The 27,354-nt window shown below is 41.5% G+C and overlaps 2 protein-coding genes across 11 annotated transcripts in view; both read left to right on the top strand.

Annotated features, from left to right (window-relative positions):
* map4k5 (mitogen-activated protein kinase kinase kinase kinase 5) overlaps window positions 1–18,875 on the top strand; it is a 28,859-nt gene extending 9,984 nt beyond the window's left edge. Inside the window, exons 6-35 of one of the 10 annotated variants that reach the window (XM_085391478.1) lie at window positions 84–139; window positions 228–275; window positions 1,274–1,316; window positions 1,424–1,496; window positions 1,763–1,894; window positions 2,005–2,067; window positions 2,189–2,270; window positions 3,213–3,329; window positions 4,106–4,190; window positions 4,917–4,988; window positions 5,999–6,057; window positions 6,253–6,314; window positions 7,329–7,373; window positions 7,468–7,510; window positions 7,587–7,815; window positions 7,936–7,959; window positions 8,079–8,164; window positions 8,548–8,589; window positions 8,800–8,884; window positions 8,973–9,052; window positions 10,937–10,997; window positions 11,707–11,812; window positions 12,103–12,161; window positions 12,292–12,395; window positions 12,632–12,809; window positions 13,004–13,072; window positions 13,244–13,336; window positions 13,992–14,062; window positions 15,491–15,546; window positions 17,412–18,875. In XM_085391478.1, coding sequence (XP_085247604.1) covers window positions 84–139; window positions 228–275; window positions 1,274–1,316; window positions 1,424–1,496; window positions 1,763–1,894; window positions 2,005–2,067; window positions 2,189–2,270; window positions 3,213–3,329; window positions 4,106–4,190; window positions 4,917–4,988; window positions 5,999–6,057; window positions 6,253–6,314; window positions 7,329–7,373; window positions 7,468–7,510; window positions 7,587–7,815; window positions 7,936–7,959; window positions 8,079–8,164; window positions 8,548–8,589; window positions 8,800–8,884; window positions 8,973–9,052; window positions 10,937–10,997; window positions 11,707–11,812; window positions 12,103–12,161; window positions 12,292–12,395; window positions 12,632–12,809; window positions 13,004–13,072; window positions 13,244–13,336; window positions 13,992–14,062; window positions 15,491–15,546; window positions 17,412–17,499 — 2,411 coding nt within the window. In that variant the 3' untranslated portion in view covers window positions 17,500–18,875. The remainder of the gene's footprint in view (window positions 1–83; window positions 140–227; window positions 276–1,273; window positions 1,317–1,423; window positions 1,497–1,762; window positions 1,895–2,004; window positions 2,068–2,188; window positions 2,271–3,212; window positions 3,330–4,105; window positions 4,191–4,916; window positions 4,989–5,998; window positions 6,058–6,252; window positions 6,315–7,328; window positions 7,374–7,467; window positions 7,511–7,586; window positions 7,816–7,935; window positions 7,960–8,078; window positions 8,165–8,547; window positions 8,590–8,799; window positions 8,885–8,972; window positions 9,053–10,936; window positions 10,998–11,706; window positions 11,813–12,102; window positions 12,162–12,291; window positions 12,396–12,631; window positions 12,810–13,003; window positions 13,073–13,243; window positions 13,337–13,991; window positions 14,063–15,490; window positions 15,547–17,411) is intronic. The other 9 variants (XM_085391479.1, XM_085391481.1, XM_085391483.1 and 6 more) reach the window with 9 other exon arrangements.
* A 75-nt stretch (window positions 18,876–18,950) lies between these two features.
* Window positions 18,951–27,329, top strand: cdkl1 (cyclin dependent kinase like 1 (CDC2 related kinase)). The gene is made up of 10 exons (XM_085391490.1): window positions 18,951–19,385; window positions 20,956–21,146; window positions 22,071–22,192; window positions 23,971–24,043; window positions 24,379–24,469; window positions 24,930–25,130; window positions 25,255–25,337; window positions 25,481–25,537; window positions 25,630–25,791; window positions 26,969–27,329. The coding sequence occupies exons 2-10, from the start codon at window positions 20,979–20,981 to the stop codon at window positions 27,068–27,070; spliced, it is 1,059 nt and encodes a 352-aa protein (XP_085247616.1). The 5' UTR covers window positions 18,951–19,385; window positions 20,956–20,978; the 3' UTR covers window positions 27,071–27,329.
* The last annotated feature ends 25 nt before the right edge of the window (window positions 27,330–27,354 follow it).

Raw genomic sequence — 27,354 nt, 5'->3', positions numbered from 1 at the left:
GACATGAACTACGTTTTATTGCTATGCACCTTGTGCCATCTCTGTCTTCAGCCCTACTAACATTGAATGAATGTGTGTAATAGTGACTGGACCTCTGTCAGAGCTTCAAATAGCATACGTCTGCAGAGAGACCTTACAGGTAATTTACTTGGAATATTTTGAGGAAACGTTACAGAGTTTGTGGTTTCAAATGTGGTCATTACGTAATGCTGTGCCTTCCTTTACAGGGTTTGGGATATCTCCACATTAAGGGGAAGATGCACCGCGATATCAAGGTACAATTGGTTTTTATTTCATTTTCTTTGAATGTGAATTTTGTCTCCTTATCGTGGCTGTTGTAATACATCACATACAAACACCGACCGTCTGATGATACTTTAAGCAGTAAATTTCAGAACATCTCAAGAAAAAGCAGCAGCACAAGTAGCAGTTTCAGTACTATTAATGTCAGCATGAATGCATTGGTGGCCCTCAAAATGGGGCAGAGGTCGGACATGGCAGCATAGGTGTAAAACCAAAGTCACAGGAAAAGCATAACTGGGTGTGCTTGCTCGGAAGCATGTGACTGATGCTACTTTTGCACTTTTGAGCTGAAGTTAACTTTGCTCGATGCATGCACTAAAGCCTGGAACTTCGCTCTCATGTGTTATCATAAAGGTCAGGGCTGGATCTATTATCTTTTTCAGCTCTATGCAGCAAGCACTTCCTGTTTCCTCTACTCTCACCGCAGGATGCCACCAGAGACACCGTCAGTCACAGCCAGCAGAAACAATATTAGTGAAACTATTAAAGGCTGTGATACTACTCCAAGTTTACGAGACGCCAGGATAGTAACATGCCGGGTGTTGCTGAGAAATCTTTACACATATAAAGCTGTTATTGTGGTTATTTCTGGCCCTGTATTTATCTTTTTAGACTCTGCTTGAGCGACTTTACGTCATTAACATTATAAGATGATCCTTATCTGCTTTGATATAGCTCTTCAGTTCAATCTCTGAAACACTCTTTAAGCCAACTTTTTCTGATTGGCTCCCCCTCGCAAACAGAAGGTTTGAGGAGCAGGTGGGCGGAGCTCCTGTGCTCACAGCAGTACAGTGTATGCCTGAAGTGATCATATTGAGATCCATAATAGATACAACTGTTTGAATCTAATGTACATTTTTGAAACGTTGTTTTACATGAGAATCAAGCTTCATTCTAATGTTAATAAATTCTTGTTGTATGTTTTTTAAATGGATTTTCTCAGCATAAATCAAATGTTTACTCTTTACAGGGTGCCAACATACTGCTGACAGACAACGGAGACGTGAAGTTGGGTAAGTTCCTCTTCAGCATCTTTATTTCATAAGAACCTGAACTCCTGAACAACCTTTAGCTGTATGTGCATTACATAATCTGAAAAGCCCTGTTATCCTTCTTACAGCTGACTTTGGAGTTGCAGCCAAAATAACAGCCACCATTGCCAAAAGAAAGTCCTTTATCGGAACACCTTATTGGTGAGTGTGTCATCTGTGTAAAACAGGCCTCTAGGCCCTTGACAGCTTTTGTTAGTTTGGTTAAAGAGTGCTGGTGAAAGACTCTAAGCCTTTTCAGCTCCATCCTAGAATATTTTTCACCATTTTCTAGATGAAAGTTCAATGTCACACGCTATAGATGTGTAGACCCTGGTACATTCAGGCCTCTGCTCTTTCACTAAAGCTGACTTCTGCTTTTTATTCTAACAAATGAGCCACTGCTAAATCTCTGTCCTCACTTTCTTTAGGATGGCTCCTGAAGTAGCTGCAGTGGAGAAGAACGGGGGCTACAACCAGCTGTGTGACGTCTGGGCTGTTGGCATCACAGCCATAGAGTTGGCTGAGCTCCAGCCTCCGATGTTTGACTTGCATCCAATGAGGTATGTTTTACTTCCTCCCCATAAATGATCAGTTAGAGCTCCCTTACATAATATATTAATACATTTTCCTCCTTGGCGTCATTAAATCCTCATTCCTTTATCTGCTGTAGGGCCTTGTTTTTGATGTCGAAGAGTAGCTTCCAGCCTCCGAAGCTAAAAGATAAGAGCAAATGGTGAGTGTTCCAAAGTAATCACAATGCTATTGTTGGATTGCGATATAATTTATACCTTTATACCTTGCTCTTAGATAATATGAATAATCGTTGTTTTAAACAAACTTATCTTATCCAACAGGTCTCCTGCCTTCCATAACTTTGTGAAAGTGTGTTTAACAAAGAGCCCAAAGAAGCGGCCCACTGCAGAAAAAATTCTAGGGGTAATAAATATTACTCTGGTTTTCCATGCGTGGTTGAAATGTTCAAAATAAAAAAAATATAGTGCAGTATGAGCGCTGATGTTTAAAAAATGTGAATGTTTTCGGAGAGTCTGTTGTTTTTTGCAGTGTCTTCTTCGTCTTCTTTTTTTCTTTTGCTTGTTGGCCTATGTTCCTTTGCAAATCTAAAACACCTGACAAACAAATAGAAGTTGTCATTCTGTCCAAATTCAGCAGAGCCTTATGAACCCCAGCTGGCCTCCTCAGCTTCTGTGTGGTTTGGCTGACGTTCTCAGTGTTTGGCTTGCCGTCAGACTCTGGCCTTGAACTGTTTTCAGTGTTTCGTATTTATTAAAGCTTATCTTAGTTTCAGCTCTTTAGGATGGGAGCCAGAGTTCAGTTAGCACCTGTTTCTAATTTTTAGGTATACAAGCACAGTGTATTCTCGTCTCATTAGTACAGCATGTATCTCTGAGGATAGTTGCATCCCAGAAGTCCTGGAATGTGATGATTTATCCTTATAGCTAGGAGTTGGTGATCTGTAACAAGCTTTTGGGGTAGAACACTACCTACAATCTGCAATCTGAAAAGAAAGTACACCCTCTTTAAATACAAAAGTTTTATGCATCAGGACATAATAAAAGAAATGGGGTTCTTTGCATGTCTTAAAATTAGGTAAATACAACCTCAGATGATGTCATTATTTAACAACTCGGGTAGTATTTCCCTAAATTTAAGACCTGATAAGGTCATGATTTGTAAAAAATCTTTGAACTGACAGAGAGTGTGCTTTCCTTTTCATCCACCCCCACATGAATCTAAATTCTTTGCTTCTATACCTTTATGACTCTTATGTGTCAAATTAGTGTCAGGTGTCTAACACAAACAGCTGTTTTCCTGTTATGATCCTGGTAAAGATCTCTAACTCTTTAGTGTTTCTCCCAGCATGTGTTTATGGCTCAGACGGGTTTGACGAGGAGACTTGCCACAGAGCTTATTGATAAGATGAACAACCCGGACAACCACCAGAATTTTGGAGAAATGGATGAGGATGACCTTGAGGTAATAACTGACTCCAAATCATATATAGAAATGTGTGTTGTTAGGAGATTGTCTAAGAAAATCAAAGCCAACCCAGTCAACAAGCTAGTAATCAGAAATATAAACACACAACTTTTATTTATACCCTGAAAATATTAAACCTGTAATGCAGTTCTTGGTACATGTTTGTTTGAACATGTTTGAACTTGTTGCAAATAACTGATTTAAAGAAGTACGTTAAACTATCACTTGCTGTTTGAGCTACACGACAGATTCTTATCAGTGAATGTAAATATTAGAATGTGTGACATGTTTTCAGCGGTGAACTATAACCAGCGAGCTTCTTTCAGGTCTTTCATGTTCCCCTAAAACTTCCCTTCCCCCTCTTCCTGATTCTCTCCAATGACATTATTATTCCGACTGGATTCAACATCACATCTATGTGGCAGCCAAAGAGGTGGTACCAGCGCTTTTTAAAGGACCATTGTGCTTTTCTCCCACTGACAGCAGTAGCACTGTCTTGGCCACGATGAGTGAAAAAACTCTAAAGGCTATTGACTGCAAGCAATAGAGCTTGTTGCAAACAAACAGCCACTGGGATGCATAATAATGTGATCATGCTCCAGAAAAGCTGGTCTCAGCTCAGCTTTGGCTAACCGTAACTCAAATTTTGTAGATAATCTAAAAAGATAATGCGATAACTAATAATTACACACTGAATATTATATAAGCTCCTAACATTTTACTGTCTTCTGAAGTGCTGCTCCCTCAATAAAAATTCTGTCTTTCACCATCAGTTTCAGGGAAACAGCGAAGTCAGACACACCATCCGCTCCACCAACAAGCATGCCAGAGCTGAGAGGACGCGCTCAGAGATCGACTGTAAGTGAACATCAAAGCTAAATGGATCATTAAGGCCAGCCCCTCTCCGCAATCGCTCGCTGTGCTTCTGTCCTGTCGTTGGTTTGCGTGTTAGCTGTTGTGAGTGGTTAGGTCGATCTAGGTCTGGTGGCATCACCAAGGGTCATTCCTTTAATCCTGCAGCAGAGGCTGGCACCTTTCCAGGCCACAGCATGTTTTGGCGTGTCTAAAAAAAAAGTCTGTGGATTCATGGAAGAGAAAGTAAAGTCGCTTGTGCTATTTTTACATGTTAAGTGTTGTCTCATCTGTTGCTCAAGGAATCCTGCAAAATAGCTTGTCTGAAGGGTCTCTGAGTTTTCCTAAAAATCTCAAGTTTTTAGCCAGAATTTGTTTTCAAGAATTTGGCGATGGGTCCAGTTGTCACAGTTCTACATCTTGCCCCCTGCCCCTTCAGGGAAGCTGTGTTTTTTTTTTTTTGGTTTTTTTTTGTGTCGCCGTTAGTTGTGATAGATAAAGCCGAATGCAGTGTTGTGCCTGTTGTGTCAGTAGTTTGTGGCCATTTCTTCATTTCATCATTTTAGAATGACCTAACAGCTGCCTGGCGTTGAGATAGGTGTGGTATTTATACCATGCTGCATTGTGTTTTGTGCTCGTCTGTGCTGTGATCGCTTGTATCAGATGTACTTCTTGTCTGGTTTCTTTTATCTAAATTTCTCACTGTTATATGACCTTCCCTCCACCATGAAGCAAACAATGGAACAGACCAAAGAGAGCCACCCTCAAGTCCTAGCTTCACTGAGGGACACAGGGTGGATGCAGGTCAGTGTGAGAGTAGTGAGACAGTGTGTGTTTGTCTAATTCCAACCCTCACCCCTAAGATTTCATTAGAAATATGATAATGTTGTAGAAATGGAACACTCGGTTTGACATTTAAATGGTACTAATAAGGCGATTTTGTCTGCATATAGTGGCTACCTAATGTAACTTCAGCTTTTTTGTAAGGCTGAATAATTTGGATATTGTGACATCTTGGTTCCTGTTAGGCTGACTGACTTGAAATTGCATTTAAATGACTAATCTTACCCTGACAAGAAAGCAAAGCTTGCCTCGTAAGACTCACCTGATCACTCGGCTTCAATTCTTTAAACTTTTTTATTGTTTTTCTTACCTCCCAACCTCCACACTATCTGGATATGTTGAGAAGAAAAACATGGGAAAGGGGAGGTGGGGAGGGATCTGTGGTCTGAATTCTTTAATACAACGCGTCTTTGTTAATGCGAAGGTGATTATGTGGGCTGATTTCTTTCACCTTCATAATTACAGCCGAATCATGTCGTATTTATACTGGACAGCAAACCAGACACCCTTATTGGATCAACTGTTTGACAGAACGCAACCTGAAGTCTAAACTGCTGAAGAATCTGTCCTGTGATGTATCTGTAATTCATGTTTCCTCACACTAATATTTCCCCAAAGGGAACAGGTCTGGTCAGCGTCAAGTTTAACCTGTGTCTGTCTTTAGTGAGCAACTCGTCTTGAAGCTACAGACCAAACATTCAAGTCGTAACATCGTAAATCAGTGAGGGATCTCTGTAGTGTTTTGGCAGGTTAACTGTTGTGGAAGCAGATGATCTGCTTTGGGTTTGTTCTTACACCTGTTTTTAGGTTAGGAAGGAATTTTTTCCCAAGTTTTCTGGTACTAATGCCCAATGTTGATAACTCCAGTGCTTTGTGTGTGTTGAAGTGTTGGATGCTGATGCCCTCTAGTGTCAAAGATGTGCGCAAAGAAAGGGAGAAAAGAAAAGAAACACCATCTCTGTTTTTTACAGTTGACAAGCTCCAGTTTAAAGCACCAGTACAGAAGGAAACTGCGGCTCATTATGAAACGGTGATTATCATGTTCTGTTTAAATCATTTTCTGTTTAACACTAATTTTAGTTTCTGTTTGTAGTGTGTGTGCGTGCGTGCGTGCGTGCGTGCGTGCGTGCGTGCGTGCGTGCGTGTGGAGTAAAAAGATATCAGATGATTAACAAAACTGCAGCTATGTAAATATCTATTTCTGTGAATGTATGCTTTTCCACAGGATGTCAAAGATAATGACTTCTCCCCCTGGAGTCCTTTTGCAGAAGGAGGAATAACAACCAGGTGATCCATGGAAACTGTTGTCATGGGAACTGCTCCCATTTACCCCCAGTTGTTCTCGTTCAGTCTCTACCTGGTTTGTCTTAGATAAATGCGCCTCATGAGGCTTAACCAGACAAATGAATTTAAGGCAAATTAAAGATTTGTTGTTGTTTGGATTTCACATCGTCTGAGTTTGTTTTGTTTGTTTTTTTACTTTGAGACAGTCAAAACATGTTAGTCCTAAAGAAACTACTCATTCTTGATTCTCTGTGTATATAGATTTTCTTCACTGTGTCTCATATTAACATGCTTGCTCACTGGACCTAACCTATGGCTGTACATGAGCTCACTCCCCTACTCCCCTTACCCCCCTTTTGCACTTTGAAATGTCACTTTGGTCTTTAAGCTCCCTCTCACATGTCCATGTGCTTTGACTGTTTGTTTGTTTTTTGGGTTTTTTTTCCTCCTTCACCTTCTCTCTGTCCTCTTTTTGACTGTCGGTGTCGCTCTCGTCTTGTCCCTCGAAGGAGCCTTCTCAAAAGCGTTGAGGATGAATTGTTCCAACGGTAACACTAACACTGCATGTGCTGTAATAAGCTACGCCATCCAATCCACACCCTCCTTGCTGCGCCACAACCATTTTTTCAGCGTGGTCCGCCCACCTCCCTTTCTGCCTCCTCTTCATTCACCATGTGTGGTGTGACGATTACTGTAGATTTAAGCTGTGTGTACTACTGTTGTGTGAAGAGAAAAAGTGCTGAAGTGTCAGCCTAACCATTTTGGGCTCAACTGCATTGAAGCTGTTTTGAAACCTACTTTTAACTGGTAGTTTATAGTAGTGGTCATAGTCATAATAATATCATTGTCCCCAGTAGGTTTAGGTCACCTCAAATGTGATCTAAAGTCTGTAGTAACACAGAATCTTCCCCTCATTGTTCTCATTCAAAGATAGGACTTCATATAAACATTTGCATTCCTCCTAAACCCAAATGAGTCTTACTTTCCGCGTTACTCATTACTGTGTTTGTCCTATAGGGGACACGTCGCCCATCTTGAAGATGCCTTTGATGATACGGAGCGGTGAGTTATGCCATCAGATTTAAATTTTATCATGAATGCATGACCTTTTGTTCTGCTGGTTTACACCTTACTGCTAAAAATGGTTCAATTTCAGATCAACCATCAAGCCAGGCGTTCCTCCTCCTCTGCCTCCAAAGGTAACACCTAAATTTAAAGATGTCTACTTTTGCTGTAATTTTTTTTAGGTTTAAGTAAAGATTAAATGTGTTGTAGTGTTATGTTTCTTCTCAGCCAACTTCAAGCACCTCATCAGAGGAAATGGGCCTTAACGATGAGAGGTCTGTGACAGTAAAGAGGTTCCCTAACTCGGAGAATGGACCGAGCCAAGTGGCTCGCAGACAGAGCACACCTGAGCAGGGCAACAAGGTGGAGAACTCATCTCCAGACCTCCTGTCAGCCAGCGTCAGTAGCCCCGGCCTTTTGTCGCACTCCTCGGATCCTGGTGAGTCTCAGCATATCTGTGTCTATTTCTAAATCCAGATTTATTCACAGTATGAGTCTGCATACTTTGTCTTCTTCATTTTTCTTCATAAGCGCTGAAATGTTTTATTTTTTTTGCAAGCTCCAAGTAAATCTGAACTTAAAGGTAAGGGAGCCTGATGTAAACATGGTTGATCTTTGGATTCACACCCTCCTTGTTTGACAGCGTGAACTGATATTAATACTGTGTAAGTGTAATTTTACCTGCCTGGTTTTTCATTACAGATAATGATTCAGATGGCAGTGTGAATGGAGGGAGTCCCAAGCCACCATCCAGTGAGCAAAACCGGAAGGAGAAAAAGGAATTCCCTGTGAGTTTATAGTTTCTGATTGTAACACATAATAGCTACATTTAGTCTCATTGGATTAAGGATAAAATGTCATGTGATACTACAACATACAGCATACATTTGATACATGCAGTGCCTCCAGCTAGCTGACTGAACTCAAACTGAAACCTCAAATATGATGCTTTTCCTTTGTTATATCCAAATGTGGCTGGTTAATGGGGGAAACTTGGCATCCATTCATGTTTCATATTTAATTGACTTTGACAGGACACTCACACAAGCATTTTGTTCTTTTGCTTATTGTTCAGGCTGGTTTTAAAATTATGGCGCTAAGTTTAGGATAATTGTTCTGTCTTTTGCATCTATATTATCTTATGGTTTTCATTTCCTCCCCTCCTCCTTAGAAACCAGCTATCAACGGCCTGCCACCCACTCCTAAAGTACTGGTGAGTGAATCATTTGTATTGTCCTTCACGGTTCCCGCCGTCCCGCTTTCACTGAGACTGTTATTAAACTCTCGTCTGAGCTTCTACTGTACATTCTGTAGATATTTGGGGTCCACAGAGCTTTCTGCTTTGTGGTTCAGCTCAGCTCATTAAACTCTGGCTGACATTTAAGAGGCTGCCTGCTTTGAGCTGTGCTGCTTTTCATTGCAGATGGGAGCCTGCTTCTCTAAAGTGTTTGATGGCTGTCCATTGAAGATCAACTGTGCCACGTCATGGATCCATCCAGACACCAAAGGTACACAAAGAGCAGTGAGCATACCACACACAGAGGGTTTCGGCTATTTTACTAACACAATGTTGTTGTTTTTTAATCCCTCTTCTAGATCAGTACCTAATCTTTGGGACAGAAGATGGCATTTATACTCTGAATCTTAATGAGTTGCATGAAGCTACAATGGAGCAGGTAACAGCAGCTGAAACTTGCTTGAAAATGAAATTGTAATTTTTTGTGAAGCTCCACCCTGATTCTATTGCTTGGGAGTCTTTATGGGACGCACACAGATAAAACTGTTTTATTGATTTCAGGCAGGAATACACAAAAGCTGCTTTATATTATATTTATCATGGGTGTTCTACTGCAGCATAACTAAGGGATAATTCAGAATCCACCCATAGCTGAAAGCGTTATCAAAAATGAAAGTTTCCAATCTAATCTTAATAGTCTCCTGAATCCAAACTGGTTCCACAGGAGGGAGGCTCTGAAACCATTTTACTTTTAGAAATTCTAGGAAACCCAAGGAAGCCTGCAGTCTGTGAGCAAAGTGCTCTGTTGAGATAATATGATAGTATGAGGTCTTCGAGTTACAATGGGGCCAGATTACACAAGACTTTATATGTGAGGAAAAAGATTTTCAATCCAACAGGGAGCTAAAGACCAGAAGCTAATATATATTTTTATAGTCCCTTTTGGTACTCTTGTTGCAGCATTTTAGATTAACTAGGGGCTTTTTATGGAACTGTAAAAGCAACCTGATCAGCCTAGAAACAATGAATGCATGAATTAGTCCTGTATAGTTGTTTAATGTGCACATTGAAGGATATATCATGGTCAAAAATCACCGAATTCAGATCAAACCTCACTTTCATTTGAATTCAGAATTTGGAAGATTGATAGTAGCTCATCCAAGCCTTTATGGGAAATGGGAAATGGCTTGTATTTGTATAGCGCTTTACTAGTCCCTAAGGACCGCAAAGCGCTTTACACATCCAGTCATCCACCCATTCACACACACATTCACACACCAGTTTATATGCCTGTAGTTTAACTAATTAATTTTAATCTGACTTCATAGCTGAATATATAAAACACAGACGCACAGAGATGAGTGTACTATCAGAGGCCACGAGATCATTTGTAAGCTTTGCTAGTGCGGTTTGTGGAGTGCACTCTGATGTACTCTGCATTCTGGCTGAAACTCTTCAAATAAACCATTCCTCTGCAAATGATCAGTTAATTGTTTGATAAATACTACTAAGAATTTTAGAAATAAGAAGTTTGGAGATTGGTCTATAATAGCTAAGACCCCCAGTTTAAGTAATGGTTTTTTAAGCTGTGGTTTAACTGCAGCTACCTACAAAGTCTGTGATACATATTTTGTTAGAGATAAATCGATCATAATTAAAATAAATTATTCATGGGCTGGCAGTTGTAGCCTGCACAAACTGGTCACAAATTATTAGTTCCTTCTGATTGATATACGTCCAAGCTGATCACGTTCTTTTATCAAATTTTGACACAATCATGGCAGAGAGGAAGAACCGAGCTTTCAACATCTCAGTCAGTTTGGGCTTTGTGCAAAGAACACCAGCTATTTCAGAACTTGAGTGCATTACACAATTCTAATAAGCAATGTGAGTTGATCTTAGTTGTTTAAATAATCAGAAGTGTGTGCATGCATTGTGGTGTTTTTTATTTTATTTTTTTTTAAGAATTTATTTTGACCTTTTTAAGTTTTCATTTCTCTTTCTACTTCAGTGTCAAGTTGAGACATAATGAGCTGTTGTACTGAAACCCTGTGTATACAGAAAGCAGTCAGACATCTGCTAAAGAGTCAGACTGATAAACAGAACCGATCTCGTCACTTTTCATCTTTAATCATAATCCTAAAGTTGGTGGAGCAAAACAACCGAAACACAATAAAGAGTTTGGTACATCATAATGAATTATTTGTGTTTTGAGGTGTGGAGAAAACTTGCTGAGCTCTGATTGGACAGTTTGACTGTTGACTCTGTTCTTTTACAAGCCAATGTTTAGTTATTGAATTATTGTGTTTGAATCTCTGTTTAGCTCTTCCCAAGGAAATGCACGTGGCTGTACGTTATCAACAACAACCTGATGTCTTTATCAGGTAGGTGATGGATTTATAACAACCTCCTGCTTTAACAGCCACAGTCATAACCTGCTGCTTCTTTGTCCTGTGTTATCTGGCTGCTCCCCTGAGGCAACACATCCGCTATATCTGTGCCCAAAAATAACTGTGTACTTTGTTTAGCCCCAGAAAGCCTCTCTAATAGCTTTATACTTGTAGCAGTGACCCAAGAGGGGCACATCTGGCTTTACGGCCTGTCCCTTTACTGAAGAAACGCAGTTATATTACCCTTGGCTACGCTTACAAAGAGCAGTGTCTTCCATATAGAAATCAGATGTGCTAGCTATCATTTGAAACCAAACTGTCTTCAATTGGATGTCCCAACGACTTCTCCTTTTCTCATCTTAAGAGTTGAAGATGGGATTATGAAGCGTCAGGTCTGCTTTCGGTTTTACCTTCAGCAGTTTTGCACCTTGGTTTACTTAACCTCTGTTCTCTTCTCCTCTTCCCTTGGACACTGTCCACCCTCCTCTCCCCTGGCTTGATTTGATATTCTATTAACTGGCTTCATCAGAAGGTAATCATGACTCACATCATCATCATCACACTTCTGTTTTTACCCCTGTCCACATCTAACCTTTCTACATGTGAAAACTGCTTCAGGAGATCCAAGTTTGTCAAAAATATTTAGAAATTATTGCCCGTAATGAAACTGATGATGGGATACGCTGTGTCCCACGCTGTGCAGGTAAAACCTTCCAGCTGTACTCCCACAATCTCATCGGGCTGTTCGAGCAGATGAAGAAGCCGGGCCTGGCCGCTCAGTTCCAGACTCATCGCTTCCCTTTGCCCAAGTAAGCTCGAAAGGCCTGGTTTGGTATCTGAAACTCATAAATAAGATTATCTAACCGCATTTTCAGCAGGCGCCTGACACACTGTGATAAGATCACACCACTGGTTTTCTCATTTAAAGTGTTGCTGCTACGCCCATGCTGTGCAGTCTTTTTGTTGTTCTTTTACCTTTGTGACAAACTGCTGCAGCGGTACAGAGAAAAAGAGAACCACAGGCCAACTTCCCTGATTCTAGACGTCATCAGCTCTTTTAAGACTGTGGTCACGACAACTTGACTCTTTCTCTCCTCAGGAGATTTGCCTTGACAACTAAGATCCCTGACACAAAGGGCTGTCACAAGTGCTGCATTGGTGAGTGGCTTTTCCCCTTTAAACCCTGCATATTAAACCGTGTCTGTATAAAAGTTGCATCATGGCCTCCTTTTTTTGCCACAACATTTTAGTTTTGTATGCTCTTCTGACTTTTTGTTCTGATCCACAGTGAGAAACCCGTATACTGGCCACAAGTACCTGTGTGGAGCGCTTCAGTCTGGGATTGTCCTTTTGCAGTGGTATGAGCCCATGCAGAGATTTATGCTCATCAAGGTCAGTTGGTTATTTTTCTCACAGCAGAAACATGAACATCTCTAATTAAGCCTCTGCTTTTCCAGTAAGGTTGTGCTTCATAACTTGCATGCATGTTTGATTTTACTCCTTTGCTCCACAGCTCATTGTGAAAGTGTCTCCATAAGCATAATTATATAAAACTGATGCTCTTGTACTTTAAACAGCGGAACACCGGTGATCATAGATAACATGTTGCTTCTCTCTTCCTGGCGCAGCACTTTGACTTCCCTCTTCCCAGCCCGCTAAAGGTGTTTGAGATGCTGGTGGTTCCAGAGCAGGAGTATCCTCTGGTGTGTGTTGCCATCAGCCAGGCCACAGAGCCGAGTCAGGTGGTCTGCTTTGAGACTATCAACCTCAACTCCTGCTCATCATGGTTCACAGAAATTGGACCAGGTAAGTCTAACATGTGCGTTGTTTTAAGAATTGTGGAAGAATTCAAGATGCTTGGATAAAAAAATTGAAGAAAAACAAAAGCGTGTGTAGCATTAGTGAACTGATGGCAAATCCAGTAGTGTTGCAAAATAAACTAAGTAATAGAAGAAAGAGTTGGAGAGCAGGACGGTTACTGAGCACTTCTCTCCCCACAGGTAATCAGCAGGTGGACGCAATCCATGTCACCCAGCTGGAGAGAGACACAGTGTTGGTGTGTTTGGACCGTAAGTGTCTGTACACTGTACACAAACTGTATCAACCAGCATTACTACTAGTAGCAAGATCCCTGCGGCACTTTTTCAAATTCGTGATCGGATTTCATTCAGATTGGCCCACTCACTGAGGAGAATACACATATACATACAGCACAACAATAATTATATTTCTCTCCCCAGAAAATGTGAAGATCGTTAATCTCCTGGGCAGACTGAAATCCAACAAGAAGCTGGCTTCTGAGCTCAGCTTTGACTTCTGTATCGAAGCTGTTGGTGAGATTTCTGAAAGGCATCAGTGTTTAAAAGAAGTTTTGGTTCTGGAAAATGTTTCTTGTTAGTAAAAGATTACATTTCTTAATTTTAAAGGAAGTGTTTTATAAACTCCAGTGCGAAACAGATTTATAATAATTTTTTGGACATTTTCATTGGACAGGGACAGTAGAGCACAGACAGGAAACCATTAATGACACATATGTCTGTGAAGGTTCTCAGTCATCCAGGTCATCGTAGTCAAAGGAGCTTGCAAAGAAAAGCGTCTGGACTTCTTTAAGTTGCTTGAAGACGTTTCACCTCTCATCCGAGAAGCTTCTTCAGTTCTAAGGTCAAATGGTGGGGAGTCCCAGATATAAACCTAGTGGGAGTAACCCCCCACAGAGGGACAAAAGGACCCCCTGATGATGATTAGAGGATCATCAGGGGGTCCTTTTGTGACACACAGGAAATGGTCCAGAGTCAAAGCCAGGACCCCACTCGGCACTTAGGTCACCCAACCAGCCGAGTGAGCTGTAAAGCAGCGCCCCAGTTATAAGCGCAGACTGAAGTTGTAAAAAAGGGCTGTGTAAATGTATCATAGCATTAAATTGATTAGTCTTGGGTAATGTTTGACCTGTTTGTGCACTAACACACAGTTTCCTCTGTATTGTAACAGTGTGCCTTCAGGACAGCGTTCTGGCCTTTTGGAAACATGGCATGCAAGGAAAGAGCTTCAAGTCCAATGAGGTAAAATACAGTCATTTTAATCACCCTGGGGAGAAAAATAAAACCTGCTCTTTTTTCTTTTTCTTTTTCTTGTGCTCTTAACAAGAACCGTGATATTTAAAATTTCACCATCATTTTCATGGTTCCTCAATAGGTGCCAGGGTGGAAACTGTGAATGCAGTATGTGTTAACATCCTTGACACAGGCTTGTGTGCTGTACACATGAACAAACACCTCTCTCTCCTGTCAACAAAGACCCGTAGTGTCTGTTTATGTGTGTGGCTGCAAGCTGTAGGTGATCCCAGGAGATTAGCCCTCAGGTGGAGCAGACAGCGTGTCTTTGTGTTAGAGCGTGGTAATGAATTTGTCCACCTTTCCACAGAGGGATTCCAAGCTAACCTGATCATGAGATGCGCTCAGCGGTACAATAAAAGTTCAAGGGATCGCAGAGAGGTGAAGCATTCTGCTTAAATGAAAATTGATATGGCCTTAGGGGCTGCCCTTTTGAAAGCTGGCTGTGTGAGACATGGTCCAGCAGCACTCGAATGAAACAGAAGGTCTGTGCCCCGAGTCCGTGCCCGGCCCAGCTTGACAGATCGACCATAGCAAGGATTTTCGAAATGTCAGCAGTCATGCAAAATTCATACTCAATCATAAGCGAAACCCGTCACACAACAGGGAGAAGCTGCTAAATAATTCAGCCTTTGTCTTGTTATGATTCCTGTGAAAAGCGAAGGCATTCAGAGGGGGGGGCGGGTCTGGTGATCCGTGCTTTCCTCGGTGGGTGCATCTGTGAACACCCGAGACCTTGTTCTCGTTTAGACTTAAACAGATCAAATCTCTCCCAGGGCCAAGGTCTTACACCTAGCAGGTGTCAGCCACTCACTGTCTCACATCTGTCAACAAGTTTTCATGACATGCCAGCATATGAGTGTTTTGAAGGGGCCCCTGTCCTTTACCCTGCATGGTGTCAGGCTACATATTGTGAGTAGAGGTAACAGTAAGCTCCAGGCTCATAGGTACACAGCAGAGATGGCACTGAGGGCTTGTTAAAAACATTAGATAGTCTGTTATAAAAGGGGAAGTCTGTGAATTCAAAATTTAAACACAGGAGATGGAGTAATTTGGGAATTCTGCAGATCTTTTAATAGATGATAGTGAAATGAGAGAGGTGTGTTAATGAGAGAGGTGTGATGTAACACCACAGAGCCTTTCGTGTATGTCCCCATGCAGTTTAAGAAGCTTTATATTTTGTTATTCTTGCGCTACAGTTTACCTTCACTGCCAGCAGTACTTCTGATATACAGCCAGTTGTCACATGAGTGTGTGTGTGTGTGTGTGTGTGTGTGTGTGTGTGTGTGTGTGTGTGTGTGTGTGTGTGTGTGTGTGTGTGTGTGTGTGTGTGTGTGTGTGTGTGTGTGTGTGTGTGTGTGTGTGTTTCTTTTGAAGGTAACCCAGGAGATTTCTGATCCAAGCAGAGTCTTCCGCCTCCTTGGCTCTGACAGGTTGGTACAGATCCTTACACTTCAGATATGTCATCAGTAGAGGAAGTACAGCCACAGCCTACATTCCCTCCTCTTTTAAGCATCTCTGTTCTATTATTAATTGTTTTGTTTGTTTTTTGGTATTATTTTTTGGTATAGCTATTTATTCATCCCATAATTCCCATGAAACCTGTCCCGCTAGTTTATGACCGTTATCCCTCAGGTGTGTTTTTCCATTACCTGAGAACCACCAAACAACCTCCTCACCCATAACGTTTTGAGCAGACAATTCTCATCTGTCACTGCACTCAGACATTTACTTTCAAGTGTGTTACTTTGGTTGTCCCTCATCAAATCGTCTTATTGATTTACTTTTAGGTAACACTGTAGTAAATTACGATTGCGCTCTCTGTGGTGACTGCTCTCAGCTGCAGATGAAGCAGGATGTGATTTTTAGACTCAGTCAAACAGAGCATGCTCAAACTGGAGGACGATCTCCCAGCAGCACCTCTCGTTGAGCGGTGACTCCTGATGGAGCCGCCCCGACTTGTGGCACCAGAGCGAGGCCACTCTCTGCTGCCCAGCCCGCCATGTTTTATTCACCGCCGCCTGGGCACTGCCAGCCTGGTTTGAGTGTCTCTCCGCGCCTCTGTAATTTCATCTGATGGAACGGGCAGTATAGACTGCAGCTTCTCCGCTCAGCTGTCACCGCCACAAGGCCGATGGCATCTGAAGATGCACCCACTGCCGTCCTGATCTGGCCGTCATCTGACTGTTGATTACTTAACATGCATGACTCTGCACACTGAAACCACGAACATTATGCAACACGTCGCTAATGTCAGTTTCAGTGCAGTTCAGCCTTTTTTCTTTTCTTTTTTTTTTTTATCAGACTGTCAATAATCTGATCAAAGCTGTGGGTGAACGAAGTCAACCAGCTGTCTTCTCGTTGTTTCTCTGCATTTTTCAAACTGATCTTTGAGTGTTACACATAAAATATGCATAATTTTCATCACTAAAAACATCAATTTTACCCATTTTTATCAATTTAAAAAAACAATACAGTAACATAAGATTAATGCTTCACTGGGGAATCTACGTCTAGCTACACTATAACCCTTCTGAAATCTTACGGCATAATCTCATGTCCATCTCAGGTCAATGTAATTGTGATTTGCCTGATCAGCACAATCAATTCCTCCTGTGCTGTTTCGCCACAGCTTTTGATTTATTAGTGACAGAATAACGGTCACCCCCTTAATATGAGAAATAATAATCATAGCATTAAAGTAAGGACTCACAAATGTCAGCAAATTCCTGAAACGACATCAGGAAGTCAAGGAATGTAGAACTCCAGGAACAAACATGAATATGAAAAAGTCCCTGCATTTTATTTCTATCATGACTGACACCACATATAAAACACCAGGACACAACCACGTGGTAATGAACACGTAATGCACCAGCATAAATGCTAGCAACGTCAACCACTTATGTAGGTTACGTTGTAGGCTTTATATAGATTCCCAACAAATGTAAATCAGGGCTTTAGACCTTTTTGATCAGATTATGTGTGGGGAAAACAACGAGTGATAAGAAGAATCTTCCAGGATTTTAGATGATGAGGGAATGAGGGTTTAGTTGAAACACCTGGATCGTGTTGTAGGGGTTTTTGGAAAAGTAATTACTGGGAAGACACGTTGTTGTCAGAGCTGTGTAGACGAGAGGAAGTGATCGAAGTGGAAAATCAAGAGAGCAGCAGGGATTTCCAGTAAAAGCAAAGCGAGTGGGGGAAAAATGGCTTCCTTGCATTAAATGACTGTTGTGTAAAGAAACAGGATATTATGTTTTTCTTACAAACTGCTGTTCCTGTGTTTCTGTTGCAGGGTGGTGGTCTTAGAGAGTCGACCGACCGACAACCCCACGGCCCTGAGCAACCTCTATATTTTAGCAGGTCATGAGAACAGTTACTGATCCTCAGCCAGTGACTCGCCAGGTCTTTGAAAAGTGGATAAGAGGCCTCACTTTTGGGAGAAAATGACACTCTTAGACCTGCGTTTCTGTTACGAGAATTGTCCGGTTTAAAAGCGTTTTTGGGAGCTTTTGTTACTGATCACGGGATCTGCAGGTCAGTAAAAGAGGAGCCTGGTCAGTTCGGATTCATACGTAGCCTTTCACCAGCAAGACGTTAACTGTAGCCTCCGTCATCTCAAACAATGCGAGGACTGTTACGAGCAGGAGGAGAAGCAGTAAAAAGCTTGAATAATCATCATTTCTTAGCGTTTTCCTCACTTTCCTGTTCTGTGGACTGAGTTACAAACAAATTATCTAGCGGTATTATTACAAAAGTGCCATTAAAATTCACAAGAATTGTGATTGTATTAGGAAACCATGGGAGATTTGTTGTGTTATTGTCTGTCACTCATAATTACTGCCAGTGGCAAACCTTAGTAAGCTTGAGAGGAGATTTTACAAGCTCTGTAGTGAGAATAATAGATCAGTTGAAACAGAAACTCACAAGTGCTGTGGGTTATTTAAGCAATATTTATTAACCTCATCTTCCATAAGAGGGTATGTTGGATTTATACACGGTGACGGAGCGGTCTGCTGTGTTAAAATTAACTACCTAAGCAGCTTTCGGTTATTTTTACTGCTCTGTAATATAGTTGCATCTCCTGCTCTGCTGCATTTATTTTTTATTTTTTTTAGAAATTGGATATACTGTACATGCTTTTGTTTTTATTTTTCTTTACCCCCCCCCCCCCCCCTCTTTTATAGACCTTTTACTTATCATTATTTGCACCATGTAAGCACTTTTGTACATTTTTATTTAAAATAAAAAGACAAAATGAGGGACTGCTAGGTTTCATTAACATCTCTGCATTCCCTTTGCTTAATGTGTACTGTTTTTATAATAAAAGCTGTTGTTAACATGAGAACGAGCTGTGGGTTATTCTTGTGTCGTGAGATAATCTCTTGTTAGGGAGAGCAGGTGATGGTGAGTTTTAGTTTCCATTATTCCTCTTTTTTTCGTTCTGCTTTCAGTCTGATGTGACTCCCTGGGCTAGTTGGTCGCAGTGAGACCAGACTAAATTTGCAGCTCAGTGTTACGTACTGGATGATATCAGGCTGATGTGGTTTAAGGGTTTTTGATGGTCGGGTAAACATGGACTCAGATGTGTGAGAAAACAACCCTAAAATGTTTCCCATGTGTCAGTGGTTGAGCTCTCCTGTTAGACTGAAATGAGTCAGGCATGACGATAATGACGTTTGTAGGTAAACAGCCTGACAAAGGTAACACTCTCAGGTGTGATAATCCACAGGAGTCCTGCTTTCCCTTTTCCTCTGGAGGTGGGGGGTGGAGTCAGTGGTTCCTATGGACACAAGGGTGGAAAAAAGCAGAAGTGTTAAGTTGTTGTTCAGGGAGACTTATTCAGTGGGCAGCACCGGAAGTCATGTGATCTTACTTCCAAAATTAAACACGCAGCTGATTCATCAAAATAGGAGTTAAAGATTTGAGTTTGTTTTAAGATAAAATGCTTTTCATACTTAATTTTTAACAGGTGTGCAAGTGAAGCACAGTCAAGGGATATTAATGATGATAATGTTAAAGAAGTGACAGCATTAAAAATGAAGAAAAAAATGCAGTTACAGTTGGGTCACTTTATTTTGAAAAGCGCGACTTGATGTAGGTTTCATTTAACCACCTTTACGGATTAAAAACAGGAGCTCGCTGGAGCTGCAGGAGTAGTTGTTCTGTGATCGTCTACCTCGCAGGCTGATGTTGTTTGGAGGAAGAAAAGGGTCCTCCTGAATTTGGATTTCCTCTTAAAGAAACATCTGCGAGCATTTTACGGACAGTAAGTTTATAAATGTGATTTATTTTGGGTTATTCTACTTTAATGGTCAGGATTATTCGTCCATAGGCTTTACAGAAACACTTTATTTCCATGTTAAAATAAAGTAGCATGGGTATTTAAAAAAAAAAAAAAAATAGTTGCACCTTCTCGAGGCATCAATTTAGCAATTTTGGTTTTTTTGTTTCTAATAAATTATACAGTGTCCAGGCACTACAGAAGGCAGGTGTAAAGAGATGAAATGGGAAGTGCTGTATTTATCCATTATTTGGGACATTATTTTGTTATAGCAGTTGAAGTAATGATGAATAGTTGATAATAACAATCATGTTATCTGACAGATGCCTCTATCAAAATATCCATGTTATCCATGATCAATAGAAGTTTGTTCAGGGACTTGCTCTCCACCACAGCTTCAAAGGTGCTTCCAGTTTGCAGCCAATCACAGAGCCAGCCTCTTTTGATGAGATTATTCAGTCAGCTGTAGCTGTGCTTGCTACAACTGACTGATAAATAGGATCTTCATCTTCCTCAGGAAATAGACCCTGTTCACACCCTTCTTGAATACAGCCTCTGTGTTGGTCTTCTAGTTCAGTCTGCTGTCTGATGATGGGACTCCCAGGTGCTTGCACTCCTCCACCACATCAACTTACTGTCCCAGGATAGATATAGCTAGTGTGGCCATCCTTTTTCTTCTGAAGTTGATCATATCTGTCATCATCTTATTCCCATTCAGAAGCAGATGATTCTCACTAAAGGCCCCTCACTACTACATCCATCCACTGCAGAGTATTTGTGTAGGTTGCACGGAGCTGCACAGAAGGACTGAGGTGCAAATAAATTAAAGATAATCTCCCGATTTGTGGCTCAGGATGTAAATGCACACAAAAAGATAATAATTAAGATGTCATTTGTGTGTATACATGAAGTCAGCAAGTGATGTAATAATGTGTGGCCATTCCAAGTGGACATTTCTGTACTTCTTTTCTCATAAATATTAAATTATGTTTGCTTACTTCAGGAGTCACCTTTCATTCAGATATCTGGACCATAATAACAGCTTTTAATCATAAATATCAGGCATTATACTTAGAGGTTATATTTTAATCAGAGGTGGTATTTCCTCCTTTGAAATGCATTCAAATTTTTCAGTGCAGCACTTTGATATTCTCCTCACCATGTTATTAGTCTTATCTTTGTGTCCCCCTCAGGGAAATGACTGAATATACTTTGCATTGCAAATGTTTTTGTTACGCAATCTGCTGGGAGATGGGTGTAACGTTCCCTCTTTGTGCAGGGCCATTTAGGAAGTTACCCTAACATTTTCATCCCTGTAAAACGAGCTTGCATGCAGGCATGCTTTTGACGGGTCAAAAGTTGCTCATACTTTTTATTGCTGCAAAAACATGTTTGTTTGTTTTTAAAAAAGCTAATTTTTGCAGCTTGGCTTGTGTAAACCATTCATAAAAGCAGTAGATTATCAAGTAAAGCCCCCTTCTTCCTTTCTTTTCCTCTTTGTCTGTTTTCAGGCTGCCACTGCTGCTTGTAAAGTTTTTGTTTTGTCTCCTTTCAGAGGAGCACTGCTTCCTCCTCAGTATGGAGAAGTACGAGAAGATTGGAAAGATTGGAGAGGGCTCGTACGGAGTCGTCTTCAAGTGCAGAAACAAAGACACGGGCCAGATCGTCGCCATCAAGAAGTTTGTCGAGTCAGAGGATAATCCCATCATTAAAAAAATTGCACTGAGGGAGATCAGGATGCTCAAGGTAAAGACGCAGCCTGTCTGACAGAAGCTTGCAAATTAGTACAGAAGTTGCGAGAGAAAAACATCAAAATGATAAATGAATAAAAGAGGCATGTAATGCTAAAGTCTGCTTTACAAAACTGGTCTTCTTAATGCAGAGTTGCAAGATAAAATTATGTGACTAAGAACGAAATATATGACTTACGAAGTTACATTTATCAAATAAAAAACTCATCAGGATAAAATTATTAGCAGGAAGCGTAAAACATTCACATTTTTTTACTTTACAAATCAAGTTTTTATCATAACTCTCAGCCAAACTGTTGTTTTGAAACTTTAACTCAGTCTTTAGAGGATTTAAATCTTGTTTTTAATGCAAGGAAATGTAAAGCATTCCTCCTCCTGTGCAGCCAGCGGGAGGGACACGGTGCAATTAATTCTGCCGACAGAGGGGAAACACTTCGCTTTCAAACCAGCAAACTTGAGAAAAGGTTTAGAGGGCTGTAATCAAATGAAGGCAAAACCCTGCAGGGTCAGAGCTGACTCCAGTATTTCAGTTGCAGTGTGACATGTCTGTGAACATTGAGTTATCTTTTAAAAAAGCCTCTGGCACGAGTTGAATATCTTTCTTAGGCTGTAAATTGGAAGCTTAGGCTCAGTTGTGGTCAAGTCATGTGTTTTGTTAACGATGTACATATTTATCAAAGATGTACCGATGCGTTTGTTGGTGGTTTAATTAGTCATGCAGTGGGTGGGAGCGCTGGAGGCCTGCTGGACATCAGGAGCTCGTAAATAGGACAGGTTGTCAGGGGCAACAGCATGTTTATTACCCTCTCTTAACAGTTTAGTGTGTTTGAGATACAGACAGAGACTGATGAGCCACTCCTCTGTGCAGCAGATTCTGCTTGTAATGTCTGTTTGGGATTTCTGTTTTCTGTCTGTGCAGCAACTGAAACACTCCAACCTGGTGAATCTGATCGAAGTGTTTCGACGCAAACGGAAGCTTCACCTGGTCTTCGAGTACTGCGATCACACCGTCCTCAACGAGCTGGACCGCCATCCCAGAGGGTGGGTGTGTCTCCCCACAAAACCTCCCTGAAAGAAAGAGATGCATGCATTTACTTGGTAGTTGCTTTGTAACTGCACGTTTAAAGAACAGCATTGCAAACACCTGGCTTTCGGCTATCTCCAAACTTCATTTATATAACATGTATGCCGCTTTGTCCAGCTCTGATGGGCACAACGCTCATCTCCTGGGAGACTGACTGGCTTTCTGTGGTATGCTTACAGTGATGCCCTCCCAGAATGCTTTGCTGGAAGGGAGCCACATTTTATAGGGAGTGTTTTGGCTCTCCAGTCCCCCCGCCCTCCTCTAGTCCTGGCCTATAGCCTTCAGGCCACAGACGGGTTCAAAAGAAGAGACAACAAAATAGATAGAAAGGGGCTGAGATTGTTATAAATCGCCAGTCACAAGGCTCGAATTAGCCATTTCCCCAGCAACACTGGTAGATAGCGGCCCCTTGACCAACAAAGCCTCAGTTGTTGAACATTGTGCCTCAAGAAAGAAATGGCTGGCCATTACTGACTGTCATCTTCAGCCACAGAGCGGCAAAAGAAAACTAGAAATGAAACAAAACAGAGCAGAAAACAGAACAAATGTATTTTTTTGTGTTTTGCTAAATGAACCGTGACGAGCTACGCGACTTCTATTCCAAGCTCCTCCCAAAACTGTCTCACAAACCATTATTTTATCAAATCACAACATTATGGTCTTACTGACCTTCATCGGGTACAAAAAGCAAGTCAGTTTGTGAAATTTCTTTCCTCATAGATATTCCAAGATTCCACAAAGTGCTTGGAATCCACAGCAACTCGGCTGCAAAGTGTCAGATCACGCAACGTTACAGAGGAGTGTCGCTGAATGCATGAAGGATGCTAACATTCTTCTTATTCACTAACTGCAAAGCTCCAAACCTTCTGTGGCATTAACATCAGCACAAAAGCTGAGTGCCGGGAGCTTCGTGACATGGGTTTCCATGACCCAGCAGCTCCCGTAGGCATAAAGTGTAGGTAGCCTTTTATCCATATACTGTATGACTGGCCTCTTTAGCAGCACCACTCCAGGGATGTCTGTTTGCTGGTCAGTCTACCACAGGGGTGCCCAATCCCAGTCCTTGAGAGCTACTGTCCTGCAGCTTTTGGATGCACCTTGTTCCGACACACCTGAATCAAATGAATGGCTTGTTATCAGGCCTTTGCCAAACTTGATGGCATGCTGAAGAGGTAATCAAACCATTTGATTCCGCTGTGTTGGAGTAGAGATGCATGGACTGGGATTGGGCACCCCTGGTCTACCACCTTCACACCCCACCTCATCAATGACTTTACGGACCACACTGAAAGTTTTGCACAGACATTGATGACCCCCAGAGCATGCATCTTACAGATTTTACTGATCCCAGACTTTTTTTTTTACCAAACCAGGGGTTTTATATTTTTGTTCACCACCACACAGACCCAAAACAATATAACGATACAAAATATAAACAATATAAATACTAAATCTAGTAAACATGGCAGAAATCTTAATGTCTGTTTTTTTGGCATCACTTGGGCTTGTTGATAGTGTATCAGGAAGCTTGTTCCCTCCAATAAAAGGCCTTACATTAAGAAAGGCAGGCAAGCGTGAAGCTCCAAGCTCAGTCTCTGACAATGTCATCACGTGTTTGGAAATTTTCCAGTAAACCCCATTTTGTTCTAAGAATCTTTTCCAAGATCAACAAATACCCTTCAAGCTCGAATAAGTTTCTGTCTATCAGTTAACTGATTTCCTCCTTGTCCTACAGCGTCCCAGAGCATCTTGTTAAAAGTATAACCTGGCAGACGCTTCAGGCCGTCAACTTCTGCCACAAACAGAATGTAAGTGACGTCACGCTCGCTTCTCCCACCTGACTCCTCACGTAGCGTATTTCCCAGTTGTCAAACCTTCCCCTCTGCTTTGTTTTTCAATTCCTTACTACCCTCCTCCCTCCTCCACCACCCAACAAACACTCTGCTTTATGGCTCTTTTTTTTTTTACAAGAATTCCTTTCCCGTGGCTGACCAGCAGTTAATGTATCACCAAGACACAACAAACGCTAGAACGGCCCCCGTATAACAATGTGGCTTGAAGTCTACAATCTCTTTCTACTCCCATCAGAAAGCATGTGGTTAAGTTCATAGAGTGGTGTAACTCTACTGTACTGTCTCTGCAGTGCATCCACAGAGACGTCAAGCCGGAGAATATTCTCATCACCAAGCATCAAGTCATCAAACTCTGTGACTTTGGCTTTGCCAGGATACTCAGTAAGTTCATCAGCAGCTGCAACAGTGTTGACAGTGCCCCTTAGTGGTCACTGTTACCATTACAAGTGCATATTCATATTTACAACTTAATGAATGTTACCCTAAACTTGGTTAAGTACTTGCTGGATAGTTTCAGTGCTTCAGATTCACATAGAAGAGTTCAAGGCTTGTTACTAATATTTGTTTTAATCCCTCATTCAGAAATGATTCCCTGAAAACCAACAGAAATCCCCAACAACAAACTTAAGATATTCAGTTCAGTGTCACACAATGAAAAAGAGCAAAGTGTCTCTTTCTGGGTTAAATTTTGACAACATTCGCTTTATTGAATTACAGGAAAACGGCTAAATGATGTTTGCAGCTCCAGGATTACTCACTGAATGAGTCTTTGCAGAAACTATGTGTGTTTTCACTGATAGTTGAAATGATGTTGGATTTTGTGCATTTCTGTGTTTGGCAGCTGGTCCGTGTGACTACTACACCGACTACGTTGCGACCCGCTGGTATCGCGCCCCTGAACTGCTGGTGGGAGACACTCAGTACGGCCCCCCGGTGGACGTGTGGGCAATCGGTTGCCTGTTTGCTGAGCTCCTCTCAGGGACGCCTCTGTGGCCCGGGAAGTCGGACATGGACCAGCTGTACCTGATCATAAAGACCCTCGGTAAGATCAGCCTTCTGCGTAAAATGCCTTTACATTTTCGGAGAAAATAGCGATTTTTTTCCCTAATTTTATCGGTGAGGTATAATGCGTTATACTCGCTATTCGCTGTGTGATTATGTTCCAGGAGATCTGATTCCTCGACACCAGCAGGTCTTCAGCAACAACCAGTTCTTCTGTGGAGTATCCATTCCAGAGCCACAACAGATGGTGACGACGAGTTTTGCTTCCTTTATTTCAGTCAGAAAAGGCCGAATAAAGATCATTTCACTGAAATAATAAATGAACAAAAAGAAATATCTAAACTTGTGACTGTCTTTTCAAAAAGTCCTTTTGCTCTTCGGTTTCTGCAGGAATCTTTGGAGCAAAAGTATCCAAACCTCTCACATCAAACTCTGAGCCTGATGAAGGTGAAGTTTTTATTTTAATGTTTGCAGTTCTTCCTGCTGCTGTTTTACAAAACTGACAAATTCTGGTGCTCTGTCCACACGTGATGGTGCAGGGCTGTCTGCGGATGGACCCGTCTGAGCGGCTGACCTGTGAGCAGCTCCTCCAGCATCCGTACTTCGACAGCCTGAGAGAAAGAAACGAGAGCACATCTCGACAGCAGGACCGCTCCGGCAACAAAAGGACACGTTTACCTCGCAGACACGTTCCCCCCGGGGTGAGCAGCCTTCTGTTCCAATGATAAAGATGACGTATCATATTTGGGATAACTGGTGCCAAACTGGTTGTGTTTTAACTTGAATACAGAATTGTCAGTGGTTATATCGGCTCATACTATTAAAACGAGCACTTAAAAGTTACAAATCAAAAACTACTTCTTATATGTTATTAATAGATGACTACTTATACCACTTATACTACTTATTATATATCAGGATATAATAAAAGATAATCAGGTCCCGAGGTCTGAAATTTAGGTAAATACAACATCGATGAACTACAAAACATAACATGACAGTTTGTCCCGAAAGAACATCTGCAATCGCCACAATTCAACTTTATTCTCAAAATGATCAATATTTTTGTTCTTAATTTGTCCCCAATTCTCCATCATAGAGGGTAAGTAGCAGTCAAGTGTTGCTAATAAAGTGCACTTATCTAATGATCATCAACGAGGGTCACCGACTCCATACAAGCAGAGGTTTTTGGCAGTTTGCAGGACTGTAGCATGCAGGTGTGTGTTAACACAAAACCAAAATGTTCCCAGAAGTGGACATCCCAGCAAATTCATCCTAAGGTCAAATCATGCAATGCTCAGAGAAACTAAAAAACAAAACAAGAGCTACATCTCAGTTAGCATGTTGAATGTGAAAAAGACTGAACAAGTGTGGCTTGTTTGGAAGGAAAGCCTCTTCTCTCTAAAAAGGACATGTTAGCACAGCTTCAGCTTCCAACGTTGCAACTAAACAGATGACAAGATTTCTGGAACAATACCATTTGGACAGATCAGACCAAAGTTCCACTTTGTTTGGCCATAAGCACCACATTTGGTAAAAACCAAACACAGTGTGTCAGTAAAACACCTCACACCAACAGTCGAGCACGGTGGTGGAGGAGTGAAGATCTGGGTTTGTTTTGCACTCGAAGAACCTTACAGCTATAGAGTCGACCGTGAATTGTTTTCCGGGGTTTTCTAGAATTAAATGCGAGGCCATCTGTCCGACTGGTCAAACCGGTCATGCAACAGGACAATGATCATAATCACGGCAGCAAATCCACAACAGACTCTCTGAAAAAGAGACCCAGTCAGAGTCCAAACCTCAGGTTGTAAAACTCATCGATCTTTAAAAAAATGCCCTTGTAAACTTGTTTTTACTGATTTTTGTGCTCTACAGTATTTGCCACAGTTGACCAGCAGCAGCTTCTTTCCAGCTCTGGACAATAAGAGGTACTACAACAACCTGCGCAAATTCAACTATCACCTACCGAACATCTAATCCCGCTGGTCCTGATCCGAGTCCAACCACCACCAAGAGCTCAGTAACGTGACGCATACTCCAGTAGCACTTTTTAAACACATTTAATGAAGCTCCAACCACTTTTTATGAGGTGTATCACATGAGGTGTCTCTAGTATCTCTCTCGTTGATGTCAGTCTATGCACTACTCCCAGCAGGTCATGTTGGTTTATGTATGTCGCCGTCGTTTCAGGCTGATTTTGTATAGAGACAAGAAGCAGTGAGCTGCTCCGCTCGTAGCTGCACAGTAGACTGAAGGAAAAA

Source organism: Rhamphochromis longiceps, linkage group LG19 (assembly GCF_057381845.1).
Source record: "Rhamphochromis longiceps isolate RC_006_pf linkage group LG19, R_longiceps_female_GT1.1, whole genome shotgun sequence".
NCBI classification, from domain to species: domain Eukaryota; kingdom Metazoa; phylum Chordata; class Actinopteri; order Cichliformes; family Cichlidae; genus Rhamphochromis; species Rhamphochromis longiceps.
The sequence above is the reverse complement of the archived record's forward strand: the minus strand, read 5'-3'. Positions and strand labels throughout refer to the sequence as shown.

Excerpts from the sequence above, each read along its gene's own strand:
- cdkl1 (XM_085391490.1), top strand. The coding sequence starts at position 20,979 with ATGGAGAAGTACGAGAAGATTGGAAAGATTGGAGAGGGCTCGTACGGA. Across the intron at positions 24,470-24,929 it reads TGGCTTTGCCAGGATACTCA|CTGGTCCGTGTGACTACTAC; the intron begins GTAAGTTCATCA and ends TGTGTTTGGCAG. Across the intron at positions 25,538-25,629 it reads AAACTCTGAGCCTGATGAAG|GGCTGTCTGCGGATGGACCC; the intron begins GTGAAGTTTTTA and ends GTGATGGTGCAG.